The sequence below is a fragment of the Corvus brachyrhynchos genome, unplaced genomic scaffold (genome assembly GCF_000691975.1).
Source record: "Corvus brachyrhynchos isolate BGI_N302 unplaced genomic scaffold, ASM69197v1 scaffold136, whole genome shotgun sequence".
Taxonomy (NCBI): domain Eukaryota; kingdom Metazoa; phylum Chordata; class Aves; order Passeriformes; family Corvidae; genus Corvus; species Corvus brachyrhynchos.
This window is the reverse complement of record NW_008239080.1, coordinates 6,568,764-6,584,172: the sequence shown is the minus strand read 5'-3', so window position 1 is coordinate 6,584,172 and position 15,409 is coordinate 6,568,764. Positions and strand designations below refer to the sequence as shown.

The 15,409-nt window shown below is 37.1% G+C and overlaps 1 protein-coding gene across 1 annotated transcript in view; it reads left to right on the top strand.

Annotated features, from left to right (window-relative positions):
- The first annotated feature begins 611 nt into the window (after positions 1-611).
- Positions 612-15,409, top strand: part of FAM83B (family with sequence similarity 83 member B) — a 48,638-nt gene continuing 33,840 nt past the window's right edge. The window contains exons 1-2 of the mRNA XM_008637635.2: positions 612-740; positions 1,090-1,593. Of these exons, the coding sequence (XP_008635857.1) occupies positions 1,150-1,593 (444 nt within the window). The 5' untranslated portion in view covers positions 612-740; positions 1,090-1,149. The remainder of the gene's footprint in view (positions 741-1,089; positions 1,594-15,409) is intronic.

The following is a 15,409-nucleotide window of genomic DNA, read 5'->3' as shown; positions in this document are numbered from 1 at the left end:
TGCTGTCAAGGTTTTTCTAGCTATTCTGCCTTCATTGCATGTTCTTCCTACTTCTGCAGTCTTTTTCTTAAGCTTCATGCCCTAGCCCTGACAGATGGAAGCCCATCTTTCTATTTTACATGGCTATGCTGATGCTGCTGTCAGGAAACACCTCCCCACCGTTGTCTGGTGACTTACTGAGGGTTGCAGAAACATGAAGGAAGAAACACTGGCTATTTGTTCTCCCTATATCTTAAATCCCAAATGTGCAGCACAAAGCAACCCTCTCAGACCCTGTTAAATGAAATAAAAAAAGTATGAGTTTATAAAACATCAGCAGTAAACAGCTTGTTATTAATGTTTTGAAAAAAAAATTAAGATTAAAGCAGCCGCTCCTTTTGGCAGAAGGAATGAGCAGGGTGGAAACTAGACATCAAATTGCTGATTCAGAGTTTGATCCCAGATGTGGGAGGATAAATCTTTCTGGAGTTCCTCATAACTCACTGAAATGAGGTAGGCTGGTCCTGCTTGGGAGCAACAAATGGATTAGATCAGCATGGGAGAACAGATAGATAAGGAGAAGTACCTGAATGATTGTGGTTTCAAGGAAGCCAAAGAAAAGAGATGCGTTGCAGAGACAGTAATGCATCAAAAAGTAGGAAATTTAATTGGTTTCTGAAGTGTTTGTTTGAACAGTACTCAGTTGTTACAAAGGGGGTTTTGGAACACGGCCTATGATAGTGTACTGGAACATGCATTGGGTATGTATTGGTGTTACTGGTACAGGTGTTCGGTGTACTATGAGCTCTGACATAGCTTGTAATATCAGAACTTATTAAAATCACTGAATTATGTGTTCAGTTTACTTTATGTAAAAGCTCGTTGGCTATCTCTCTAATATATTGTCTTTCTATTTAATATTTATCTCTTTAATATTTAATATTTGGTAATACTAGTCCCTGAGCCTTTTCAAAATGTTTTTAAATTCTTGGAAGATGCTAGAAAAACTTGAGCAACTTTGCCAGAAAAGTATTTTAGTTAATAACTGTGTGTGTATCATAGATATCTAGAAATATTCTGATTGTTTTCTTACTTACTTTCTCTTTGCAGATACATTTCGTCAGCTCATTAATGGAAGCTTAGAAGACTTTATACAAAATATACGTGAAAATGGAAACTTCATCTTTGCTATCATCCTTACATGATGAATGCAGATCAGACAACTATATTGACCCTCATTACAAGGAGTGGTACCGAATAGCTATTGATGCTCTGATTGAAGGAGGTTTAGAAGCCTACAAAGAATTTCTTTCCAAAGAGAGATGCTCAGAATTCCTAGCAGATGAGGAAATTGATTATATTTTGAACAATGTTCACAAACTTCCCCAAAACACAATTTATTCCTCTAACCATTCCATTGATGACACCTCTTCCTCGGGAACCTACTGGCCCATTGAATCAGATGTGGAAGCTCCAAATCTTGACTTAGGTTGGCCCTATCTGATGCCTGGAATTTCTGGTGGAACAAATATTGATCTGCTTTTTCATCCACCACGAGCACAGCCTTACACCATAAAGGAAACTGTTCGGAAGATGATACGAGATGCAAGAAAGGTAAACATGAAAAAGCATATTGGGAAAAAAGTGGCAATAATAATAATCTAGTTCATGTTTTATTACAGGGGGATTTTTACTTTTATTTTTGCCCTGGCAGGAAAAAATTACCTGGTTGCTCACAATTCGGTCAGAAAAGTTTTCCCAGACTGAGATCAGTCCTTTGGTGTCACATGCACCAGTGTTATTCACCTTAATTCAGAGGGATCAGGGGTTAATTGGAGGGATTAATTAATACTACCATTATAATGAATAATTACCTTTTACTGTAATGCTGACCAGTGCATGAGAATTTCGTAGATAATGAGCACACCTCTTCTTTGCCTTCAGTTGAATATACATCAAGTGATACAATTCTGTATAACTTCAGGATTTATTCTAATGTTTCTCTCTTGCATCAGTGGGAGCATGCATTGGTTTGGCATGGCAGACAGTTACAAGGAAACAACACCTCGGTGTACATCTGACTCACGTATTTTGAGAGTCAGGTTTTGTGATTTTTGTATGTCCTTGCAGAAATCGAAGCAAACTCAGAATGAAAAAAACGAACTAGACTTAGGAAAGAAGGAAATAGATTTTACTTGTGTATCTTGCCTTCATTTCTGATTAATGATTAGAGATTTGGACATTTTTCCAAATATATTTGTCTCCATTTAAGGGGACTTATGTCTTGAGTTTCCTACAGCACACCCAGTGTACACCTTAGTGGCAGAATGTTGTATGTACAAACCGCTTTTGCTTTCAGTGTGTCGGTTTAAAACATCTTAAGTTTTAAAACAATGTCATTTAAAAATATCAAAAAATGTATTAATATGCAGATCTGTTTGACACAGGGGCATAATACCTCTTTAACAGGTATAACAGAGTTTCAGAAGTATTTCTAGCAAGTATGTCAAACTCACAAATTTTCCCCATGAAATACAATTGTGTTCTGCATGACTCTATGAGCTTTAAATTGGTAGAATGGGCTCTAGCTCACATACATATGTAAACACTTCAGGGGCTGAAATATGCGTGTAAATGTGTGCAGTAGAAATGGACTGAACAGGGCAGGGCAGGGAAGGATGGCCTCTTTTTACAATGTCTCTGCTATATTTAGATAACGCATACAATTTGTTGCCATAATAGAGTTATCACTAAGCCTTTTATCCTACAGTTTATGATTTGGTATGACTGTATGCTCAAGGAAGAGTTAATTAATTCCCTCCCTCTTTGTCCCTTTCTGAGTGAGATTTGGTGTTTTCTGTTTTGGTATGCAGTGAGACTTGACTGAATTACCCAAAATAACTCTGTCAATGGCAGCTCCTGACCTACCAATGTATCCGCTGTAAGGGAAACAACAAAACCACTGTTAACTCTATTGAGAAGGCTAGTTCAGTTTTGCTACAAGGTCTTGAAATACCATGAATTTAGGCCATTCCCCCTTACTTGCTCCTTGGAATGCAGCTATAGAAAAAAATTAGGTGTGACTTAGATTGGCCCTATCTGATGCCTGGAATTTCTGGTGGCTTGCTTTGCTTTGGAAGAAAGTTGAATGCATAGTATATTGGCTCCCTGATGTGCTTGTGGTGCTTCCACATTATAAAGAGGATGTTTTATGTGTGTCACTGTCAAATCTGACAGCTGAAAGGTTTGTTTAGTTGATCAGCACAACCTCAACAACCATAACACTTTTGATGCAAGTGATACAGGTTGGTTGCTTCAGGGACCAGCAATTAAATCTAAGAGATGTAGTGTTGTTCAGCCTCTTCTGTCTGCAGATGCATAGAAAATTTAAAATATTTCTAAGTAAGGAAGTGAAGTATCTAAAACATACTTACAGTAGGGAAGCACTTTGTAAACAGCCTAGCACACTTCTCGTAAGCCACTTAAAAAATGTAGTTATATTAACCAGGGTTCTTTGTTATGTAGTAGTGGAGATGTGTAGTCTTAAGAATACTGAAAGACAATAGGATAATGTTACACATGGAAAACAGAAAGCTTTAAAGAATAAATCAGCAAATCATGTTCAGCCAACACATCTCTAAGCCAAATCTATGGTAATTTCAGCAAACTTCTGTGTGAAAATAAACAGGCTGTTGGAGGTGGGCATATTCATACCACCTAAATTTAAGCTCCAAACCTGAGTGGCTGAGTTCAGGCATTGATTTCCCTGGGCTACCTGAGAGCTCAGTGTAGTAGAAAACCAGCTCCTATCAGGGCAAGGCAGAGAATGTTTCTGCACTGATTCACTCCGTGAAGGAACCCATTTGATGTGTATTTATATGTATAAACTATCCCAAAAATTCATGAAGGAGACTGAGCCACTTGAAACCTAGATGCTTTTGAATACTGGGAGATCTATAAGGATAAGATGACACTATTAGTGGACTTTGTCTTGACCTCTTTCATGCTTGATGCATCACAGTGTCACTCCTTAAAATGATTATTACCTATGTTAATTTTGACCTTAAGAAGATGTTGTAAACAACATTAAGCAACTTGGTTGCTGACTGAATTTTTTCCTGACTAAAGAGGAAAATAATTTGTAAGACCATGCTACACTAGACTAAAACCTGTGACTATAGAAAAGTGTTGTAATAAAATCTTGTCACATATTTCTTGCATATGTAATCAGCATAAAAATTACAGACATCGCCTTCATTGTAAAGTACATTGTAAAGTACAATATAATAATGGAATTCTTACAGAAAAGGATCAAGACTGTTAAATCCTAGAAAAATGAGCGAACCGTTTAAAAGAGATGAATCCATGCTTGTGATACATGTTTCTGAAGTTATGTTAGAGCAGAGAAACTATTGTACACAGCATGGCATTACATTGTCATCTATATACTACAGCACTTTTGTGGGATAGATGTGATGTTAGCAGAGTGCCTTAGGTCAAACCAAGATGTCAACAAAATGGGCTTACAGTTGGTGTAACTAGACCTCATCTCTAAATGATACAGCTTGCCAGCCACCCTCCTCTGTCAACATAACCTGTGCTCACACAAGGAAGCTGTGTGGCGTGACTGTGTCGACTGGGGAGACATGAGTCTTTTTCGCATGTTGATATAAGCATGTGAGCAAAAAGCACTGCAAGGTCTGCCTGACCTTAATGATGGAGACTTTTGTAAACAAGCTGGTAACCTTATTTCTCTTATGTTTTGGAGGTTTCTGCCTTTAATCACTTGCAGGTTTCCGGCTTCTCTGAAGCTTCAGGTGCTCCTACAGCCTGACTCATCATGGCTGGGCTGTCTGAACAGCAACTGATAATGTTTAGCAGTTTTTACTGAGAAGATTATTCATCTGGGAAATTTTATCAAGATCATTACTCATCTGTGTCAGGTTGTAGTGGGTAGATGCTGGTTAACATGAAACTTCCTTCTTTTAGTACAGAGTAACACAGAGACATCAGTAATTAGGTGTTCTCTCCCTCTGTGACTTTTCATAAGAGTTGCCTCAAAACCATCAGTCATGAGGCTTGTACATGTGTGCAAGAAATACCTTGTACTGTTTTCTCAGGTGTGATTGACAGGGTGAGGCAACAGGGAAAGGACAGGACAGAGTACCAAAGGGACCTTCTGGCAGTGTAGTTTTCTCTTATACAGTAATTAAATTCCTCTTTCGACCATGGAGACGTTCCTACACAGTTTTAGAAAAAAGGCACAGTTCAGACTAATATCCAAATAAGGATCTGCTCTTCCTAGAGAGAATTAAAACCTGTTTTTTAAAGAACCATGTTGTATAGACAACCCAAGGGTTACTGGTTTGTAGCACAGGCCAGAAAACACTTAAAGACTTTCCTGACATACTTTTGGGATTTATGATGGAATGTTTGAAGTTACACATTATTCACAATATACACAATACTTTTCACTGATTTTATTTTATTCAGATAGACTAGCAGTCATAAGCCTGGGTTCATGAAGTCAGTGACATTTGTAAGAATTTTTTAAAAATATAATTGCTTAGAAGCTTAAATAAAAATTTAGATGGTTAGTGTATTACCATTTCGGACAATTAAAAAAGGCTTTGTTTGTTTGCTGAAAAGGTTTGTTTGCTGAAATACTCATGATTGGGGTTTTTAATGAGAAAAGTTGCAAAACTTGGACCCTTGGGAAAGAATTATGTTATACACTGTGAATGAGTGTAACTTGTTATTAGTCTTGCTGGACACACTGTAGGTAAGCACCTACTCAAAATGTCTTCCTTTGAATTCTTGTGAGAGAGAGTTATGTACTAAATGTAATGCCTGCGTTGTTTTCTAAAGCAGTGGACCTAGTCAAATAAAAACAGTTGACTCATTTTAAAAATATATAAAAAGGAAAATATTTTCTTTTACTTTTTTTTTTTAATTTTATTTTGTATTGTTTCAGGCAAGAGTAAAATGTGTTTTCTGAAACAGAAAAAAATTTTTCATGATTAATTCATTATTATTGGCTATTAATTAGTATTTTTGTTCATTATTAATTCACTATTATTTACTGTTGATCTCATTTGGTCATGTGTATAATACAATAATAATAGTCTAGTACTGGCTGCAGTCTAGTATGAAAGAAAATCAAATTCTTACATACTTATATGAAGAGTGATGTTCCTATACAGAAAAAACTTGAAGATTATGGATATGTTGAGCAATCTTTTATTACTCTTTCAACAATGCTCTTTGCCAGCTATTTTAAATATAATTTGAACACAGACTGGAACAATGATAATGAATTGTGCTTGTGGCAATACTTGTCTTAGTTCACTAATTGCATCAGTTCAGGCAGATGAGAGAGGGACTGCACTTAAAAACCAGAGCAATCTGCTGAATTCAGGGAGACAGAATAGATAAATGCAGTAGTTTTCCCACGCAGACATTTTTTGTACTATCTATAAAGTGTTTGATAATCAGTAGATATCTTTTTTTAAGATGAGAGTAAGACATAGAAGTACTCAGTTTCCAGCTGAAAACATATAGGCAGCATTTTCCCTGCCAAGATACTCTGCCCCACAAGGATTTCAGAAGGTGCCTTTTGGTTCGGGTGCTCTGCTGAAGGGTGAATTCATCATTAACTTCCTCTCAGCTTCTGTTAAAAGACTTCCCGATAGTTGAAAATCAGCATGGCAGCCATGTGTATGATTCCCAGGTGAAACATAGTTTTTAGTTTGTGATAGATTTATTTCAGAAAGTGAGATCGTGTCCCAGCTTTTCTAATCACTCAAGAGTACATGCCATGCGTTGGGAGAGGACTTGTCTTACTCGTGTGACCCAGTATCAATTTTTTGTCATCACAAAGTAGTGCTGCTCACAATAAGTAATTATTTCAGGCATTTTCTCTGCTTGGATTTGCCTGCAGAGTCTTCACACTATTTTGTGTGCCTGTCCTCTTCTCTCCCTGCTGTCCTGTTCTCCCCATGTAAGGGTAGTCCTAGAGCAGGCACAGCAGAGCACTCACAGTGCAGGCAGAGAGGACTGCCATCGATGGGACACATCTGCAAGCAGTTTTATAATCTGGAAAACCTGGGGCTTTTGTGAAATGCAATTCTTACGTGCAGTTGCTCTAAACATGAAACCGGCAATTTTTCCTGCTAGTGCTCCTGTTACGTGGGAAGGATCCAAAACTGAAAAGCAAGCACAGTGCAGAGCCTGAGGAGTGGGAATCTTTGAGAACGTAATTTTTAATTAGTTGTGGTAGTTTTTTATTCATTGGTTTCTATCTTTGCAAGACTTTTGACATCTTCAATACTCGTATTAGAAGATGTAATTAAATAATTTATAGGTATTGCCATTTTTATGTCATAGCTGTGCTAATGTGTTATCAAAGTACCACACTCCATGATGAATTTAAAAATGGAATAGGGAAGATTAAAGGCCAGATATTGCAGGCAGCTGTATTTCTTTATTAATGTCTGTCTCATTCACATACATATGAGAAGTAAGCGTACACATATGCGTTGTAGCAGTTCCTTTCATTAAAGCATTTTCTGTCATTGACATTAATCTCTGTCAGTCAAAACAAAAGTGCCATTAAGAAGTCATTTACGCTTTTTGCACATTCACTAGATTAAAGTGTTCTTTATCATATTCAACAGTAACTTTGTACTACATTATGCTGAAGCAATTACAGATCAAAATATGCTATACATATAGGACTGTTGATTTAAAATGATTTTGCCCAGGCAGAATGCTTCTTTCAGTGCCCAGACTAGTGTCTTTGGGTTCTGTCCCTTTCCTTTTCTTGCTTGTCAAAAAAATACAGATAATGTTGAAATGCTATTTTTGTTCATCTGAATTCCTCTCCTGGAGAGATCTCCATTTTTCTATATTTTTTTTCAGCCAGGAAACAATCTTGCCTGAAGAACTATAGCCTTAATCACTTCACATTCATAAATCCATAAGCCTTTTTTCATCTTTTGCAGTTTTAGCGTAGCTTTTGAACTCATGATAGCTTTCCAACATAGCCAGTGATGCTCTGAGGGGACACATTTAGGGTGATTTTAAACTTTGAATTTGTTATATATTGAATTTGGAAAATAAAATATTATATTATATGTGGTAGAATTTTAAATGAACATAGCGTGGTGTGCAGATGCCTGCAATACTGCAGCAGTATTTGTGTAACACGGTGTGATAGGATCTACATAGAAAGTGGAGAAGTACTGACAAAACAAAAGAAGTTCAAAATTTCCCATTCTTCTGTTTGGAAGGAGTGGGATTGCATGCCAGTGAGTTACATGTATTAAGTTTTCTCATATATCAGATCTTAGTGCAAGCATCTACTTCACTTGTAATTATTTCAGAACAATTTGCTTAACGCTGCATTATTTTCCTTGAGGAGTACTGCAGGTATTCCAGTACAGATAATAGAAGGGTCAAAGTACACTTCTCTTATTTACCTCTTAAAAGAAGTGCAGACCTCGCCACAGATAGCTGTGTAATCATGCCTTCCATTTTAGCCTGATAATAGAGTACGTCTATAACCACTTTTTAATAAAGATACAACAAAATTGTAAGAGAAGTTAAAGTCCACATTTTCAGAAGTGCTGTCAGCATGCCTGAGACCTCAGAGGGCTTTTGCTCTGTAAAACCCAACGGTAATTTACCTTTGGAAGGAAGAAAGCGTTGGCCATCACAACCATAACAGGGTGTAACTGGTGCTGAGCTTGCTACTTTACCGTAGGATCTGCGGACATCCATAAAATGACTCACCTCAATAGAACTGTTCAAAATAAATAAATGCAAGATCTGGCCGTGGCTTGCTTGATCAACAGTTAAATAATTTTTCAGTATACAGTCCACTGATCAGTAAGCCAGCTGAGTTTATAGTAGTGTTATTTGCATTATAAATACAGAATTATAAGCAACCAAACTGGCTATGTCTGCTTTCCTTGCCCTTGTTTGTCATCTTTTCCAATATCTTAGGTGGTTTTTTTCTGAAGCAATAAACATTATTATGTTTTGCTGCCTGTCTATATATCATACATGTTACTGGTGTCATAGTCTTCCTGATTGGTGCCAGTCAGTACAGACATACCACTACTAAAATATGAACAGGAGATTCAGAATTGATATGCTCTCCTTTATTCTTAGCTAGCGAAGAACATAGCCAAAGTGTGTGCAGTTTTGTAGATGAGACTACTGAGACACATTGAGTATTAAATGAATATAAATCAAAAAGCCTGAGAGTATTATACATTAGCAAACAGTACTCAGAACAAGTAGGGGCCATTTTTTATTTTCTTGCCTCTGTGGTTTTATTGATGATAAAAATTACAGTTGTGCATTTGTAGTTATGCAGGCCAATTTCTGACGAACATCAGTACTTCCCAGATAAAAGCTGCAAACCATAGCTTTGTAATGCTTACTTTTCAAATATGTTTGTAAAAGCATGAAGCATTTCTTAGCTTCAGATAAGGAGGGTGTATCTTTAAGATGTATACAGGGTGTTCTCATACCTTATCTCGGAGCAGGTTATCTTAACCAGTTCTGTCTCTTGGTCTGGAGTGCTTGTGCTGACTGCCCAGAAGATGTATGGTGTGAGGGAACCAGAACAGATTCCTCAAAAACAGGGTCCATGATGATCGCTGCTTTCCCCAGCAAGGCATGTGGGCTTGTAACCGCCTTCAAAAAACTTTCTGGTGCTTCTTTTTACCGGGGATTTTTGCTAACTGCAGCACCAGATCTCCTCAGGCCTTTTCGCATCTGCCAGTGATCCTTCTGTCAGAGACGAAGCTGGGTGATAGGATAATAGGAGAAGTTATGCACCATATCTCTTAGAGATGAAAAGAAAACTTTGAGATCTGCATCATCCACTAGCAATCAGGCTTGAACAGTAGCACAGGATTGTGTGTTCAGGTGGCCAAATAGGTGTGCCTTCAGTTCAAATGGCAGATAGAACATCTCAGCCTTATTTTCCTGCTGTTTCCTGGAGCTGCAGGCACTCTTTGCCAAGAAGGCTGCACTTCAGCTCAATAAACTCCCTTTATGGCTTAAGCACTAGGTAAAGCACTAAGACGTCACCTTTGAATTCAGGTGACTCTGAGTGGCATCAGCCCACTCAGAATTGTAGTTAGTGTTTTTCTTTAGGCTTTTGATGCTTGATAAGCCAGAAATAATATTGAGGATGAGATGAAATAACCAGCGCAGAAGAAAATTATGATTCCCAGTGGGACCTTTCTCAAGAAATGCCCACTAAGGGACTAAGCTCTTCTTAAGCTGTGCTGAATTCCCTGCTAGTGAGCTCTGCCTTCTGATAAGAGGCATCAGAGGCAGCAAACAGAAGTTACAGTGTCAAGCCAGCAAAACTGATTTGCTTCAAATGCCAGGGAGATACTGCTTGTTAAAGCAACTAGGTCTCCATCCAGCATGACAGAGCACAGTAATATCTGAAGCTGTCTGCTGTTCTGATAATTTACTGTCACTGACTAATGGTGGATTAGCTCAGGCACGCAGTAATTGCCTGAAAAGCCCTGTTAAGGGCATGGGGTTTTTTTAAGTAAGAGGAAGGCTTCTGTGGCTGCATGGAGTATGTTTGATACAGATCAGTAACTTGTGTTTTCTGAGGATGGGCCTAAAAATATAGCCATCTAAAGGTCTAATTCTTACAGCAGTATGTACTCTTAACAAGTCTACAGAAAGTTGCTTTAAAATGTAACAAAAACTATGTTATTTTGCTCAAAGGATATATACTTTTGGAATGAGAAGACCAAGCATAGTGGTGAAACTGGGAACTATGACTGATTCTTCTATTTGTTTATTTGCTATCACCCTATTTCATGTTTTAGCATAACATGAGCACCAGTAATATCACTGTATTTTCTAATGGATTTTATGATGCATGATACGACTGCAGTAATATCATCATCTATTCTGTTAATGAACTCTAGAGTATGGAATATCAGTAAGCCACTTGTGCCAGAAATCTCATTAGTCAGATGATTTGATTTCTTATGCATAAGTTTAATGATGAAAGTTCAGTCCAGATCTGAAGTGCCATGATAAAATACTGCAATCTCCTGTTACAGGATTTCTGTCCCAAGTAAAGGCTCTGTACTTTGTCTTGAAGTTAGAGGAGTTAAACAGTGTCTTTGCAATGAGTTCTTTAGAGCTCAGGAAGCTCTTGTGTGTACATGTCAGAGCCTTTCAAAGCCAGAGCTCCAGGTGCTTTTTGGAGGAAGGAAAATGAAGGAAAAGATTTGCTGTTCTTGGGTATTGAGAAAGGCATGTCGGAGGAGCAGGGATCCCTGGCAGTCCTTTCAGTTGATTCTTAATAGAAACCAGTGCAGCAACTAAACACTGTTTAGACCTTCTGAGGGACCATAACACTCTGGAGCCTGCACCCAGGGTGAAAATGTTGGCAGCTTGAGGTTACTGGAGTCTTAGAACATCATGTGGAAGGGGACAGCTTAAGAGATACAGATGGATCAATGTTTGAATCAGCTGGGCTCTACTCTGTGGTGGGGAGCATTGATCAGAAGTAACTCCCTGAGAATCTGTATCAAAGGAGTGGGAGTAAGGCACAAAAGTTGTGCATACTGAAGTGACCATACTTACAGTATGATAGGAAACCATCATACATACATTTTTGGTCTTAGTTCTTCTTTCCTTTCCCTCCCTCTTTGTCCCCGTCTCCAGCTCTATCCTTTGGACAGCCCTATCTCCTCTGTCTTTTCTCCTTTCATTCTGCACCTCAGACAGAGGTGAACATTTGCTGCCTGCTCTAGACACTTCTGGCATCTTTCTGGAAGGCAGTTCCAGGTGTGACATCTGGGAGTAATAATCTCCCTCTTAGGTCAATAAAGAAATGTGGCTGCCCTGGACGATGCCAGTCAGCATCCCTGAAGACAGTGCTTGCAGTACAGTGTTTGTGTCTTTTCCCCATCCTCTGTCACTTCCAGTGAGAACTTACAAAACACCAACATGATGTTAGAAACACAGCAATGCTTTTGAATTGCTAGTCAAATCAAATTCATTGCCAGGTTTCTGATTTTTATTATAAATTGCATATCTGACATTAAATATTGGGGCGGTAGATTTTCTGAACAGGACTGTCTTACTGATGTTTTTGGCAAAAATGACGAAGTTTAGAGATCGAGCACTTGTGTATCAGAAATGACAGTAGGCTATTGAATTACAACCGTGATTTCTATACACACTTGATTTTCATCTCATTTTAACAAACAATACATCTAATAAAACTTGACAAGAATTTTTGGGGGGTATATTTAGTAAAGGGCAGAGAGACAGAAATATAATATCTGCTCAAAGAAGACACTTTTTTTCTTCAAGCAAAATTAGATCCCTTATTCTGGGAGGATTTAAATACTGTAATTTGTGCCCATGAGAGGTTCCATTAACTTCACATGCATATGTTTGCAGGATTGATGCCTAGGGATATGGCCATATATCATTAAGGATCTGATTTTGAATGTTTAATTAATCTCTTTCTCGTAAATCATGCCACAGTACATTCGTAGTACAAAATGAGCTACATCTTCAGGTGATTGCATTCATTGTTAGCAACTAAAAAAAGAATAATGTGTGTCCAATCAGATTGCTGTAATTCTTTTATTCTAAATAAAAACTGTGGTGAATAATTGAATATCTGAAAGCCAAGCTAAGCCATGAAACCAATGGAATGTTTTCCTTTCCCCAGATGCTATTCTATCCCTTTACTGATCCTTGCATTCAGGCCCAGGTCCTGCAGAAGCAGGATGGATGCACATATGAATGTTACAGAAGATAGGCTGGTCCTTTCAAAAGAAATACAAGAGCGAGACTTACCATGTTGATACATAAAGAGCAAGATCAGATTTTGCAAATACAGAATGTCTGTCAAAGAACATTTTATTCCATAGTTTGCTGTAAAAGGCCTCAACCAAAATGATTAAGTCCTCTGCTAGCTAACCCTAACAGTTTATACCGGGGATACAGGCCTTACTATATTCTGCCAACATTACACGTTTACTGAGCTTATGTACACTGCAAGGAAAACTCCATGGAAAAGTTTCTCAATTTGTACTCTTAAGGCTTTAAAAATGATTTCAAAATGTTTTGCAAAAAGCACACGTGCACTTTGTCATGCATGCTGGCATGGAAGTAAGAAAAACAAAAGAAAAACCAGTAAGAAGTGAACATCTGGAATTTAGTTATTGTGGTAGAACTGTCCAAAATAGTTTATGGATTTTGGTTTTTAATGCTCTGTATTCTTAAATTAAAACAATCACCTCAAGAAATGGACAGTTATGACATGTTGATACAATATAGTGTGTACACAGGTGTACCTATTTTGAATTTTCTTAGCGGTGTTTCAAAAAATTCTAGGGATCAGAACTTTATAATCTGCTAAATTCTGTGGAGAGACATTGCTCATTTTGTCTGAATTTAATTATACAAAGTAGTCCTTTGAGATAAAAAGTAAAAGAAGAAAGCATTTCAGTTTAATGGTTTACTGTTTAGTTCATAACCCAGCTATCTATTTTTAAGGTAGTAGACTGCACATAACAAAAATACATATAATTTGAAAAGGGAAAAAGATCTAATTTCTGAAATATGTAATAATAATATTTTAATGCAGGCTTTTTTAATGAAGTTAAAAAGCTGAGTACTCTATCTGAAAGCATCATTAGAAGATGATCTTGTCAAACTTTTTTCCACAGAATGTAATTAGTTTCAAAATACCACAAAAAGGTAGGTGTTTAAAGATTTTTGGGGATTTTCAGCTAGGTACATTTGTTGAAACATTCTAGGAGCACAGTTATAGTTATCTGTTGTGGAAATATGATGCTGAATGAGAAACCAAAAGCTGTGGCATTTTAATTCCAAATACAGAAATCTTTCTGGCTTGTTTCAAAGAAGTAACAGTGGCATTGTTGGCTGCCTTTCATTTCACCCCGATGTTCACACAGACTTTCTAGTTTTAAAAACTCAAACGGAACTTGGTCAGAGCTGCTTGTTGTTATATAGAGTGTGGGGGGATTCATAATACATATAGTGCATGCAAAAAGAAACAGACATAGGTTTAAGCATAATTTTTCCTTGCTCAGTAGATACAAATTTGGGCAGTCTCTTTGATCAGTCTTGACTGACTGTGTATCAAAAATCTGAAATTTTCCCCAAAGAAAAGAAATCCCTGATATGGTACAAAAAAGCTTCTTATCATTGCCTATTGGAGGCATTGCTGGCCTAACAGCGGAGATGTTTCTGATAATTACGCTAAATATATTCGTGTTTGGAGATTATGAAAGAAATCACTTTGACCAGAATTTAAGCTACTTCTCTAGTGAGTAGAAATGTGGAAATATAGAAGGCATCGTAACATAAAAATTAAAAATAATCCAGTAATTTGTTGTTTTGTTTTGTTGTTGTTGTTGTTGTTGGTTTTTTTGATTTAGTGACTTCCACTGACTGTCATAAATTACAGTAAAAATAATCTGGCTTGTATTTTTTCTTTTTCAACAGCTATGAATGAAGCCATTACAGTGTAAGTAATAAGCATTGAACTGTTCTGGTTTTGTTTTTAAATTGCTGATCTGTGGCTCTAAATTGGATTTTGGCCTGAAACAGTAAAAATGTAAAGCATCCTCTTTGGATCAATTTTATGATTATCAAATATATATACCAAATAGGAGAAATCTCTTTGCCTGTTGAAAAAAAGAATAAAAAACTGACATTAAATATTTTTCAATAATCTGTATTAACAGGTTACAAAATATTTATATAAATAAATACACAGACACACACACTGGAATTTCACTGAATAGCTGGCTGTCAGCAGCTGCCACAGGCTGAAATGCAAAACACCTGTAAATATGATGTATGCCAAAAATCTTTAATTGTAATTATGAACATAGTTAACTAAATGAATGCATTATGAAAATTGAGAATGGTGTTTTACTTAGGACATTTTAATTAATTTCAAAGTCATGGTTGGTTCTTGAAGGTCAACGGGTTATCCAGGAAGGATTTTAATGGTAATAAAACTGTACACTCCTTTTTCCTTCCTTTCTCAAATTTGTTCAAAACCACAAAACCAAGAAAATCTCAATTTAAATGTTTCATTTGTTTTCAAGTTGTAAAATATTCCTTGGTGTTTCAAAGAATCTGCAGTTTGTGCTTCCTTGGGTTTTTTTAGGCATGATTTGGGGTTCTCTGTGCCTGGGAATTTGAAGTGAGTTGCTCATTGCACTGTGTCTAGTGAGAATTCCTATGCTCCAGGTTCATTCCCCCAAAATCCCAGTGGCAGGGCTTTAGTTTTGAACTCATTCATAGAAACACAGTCTCCCCTCAAGACCAGCAGTTATTCTGGTATTTTAATAAATGCAATTTTTTTCTATAAAGCAATCTT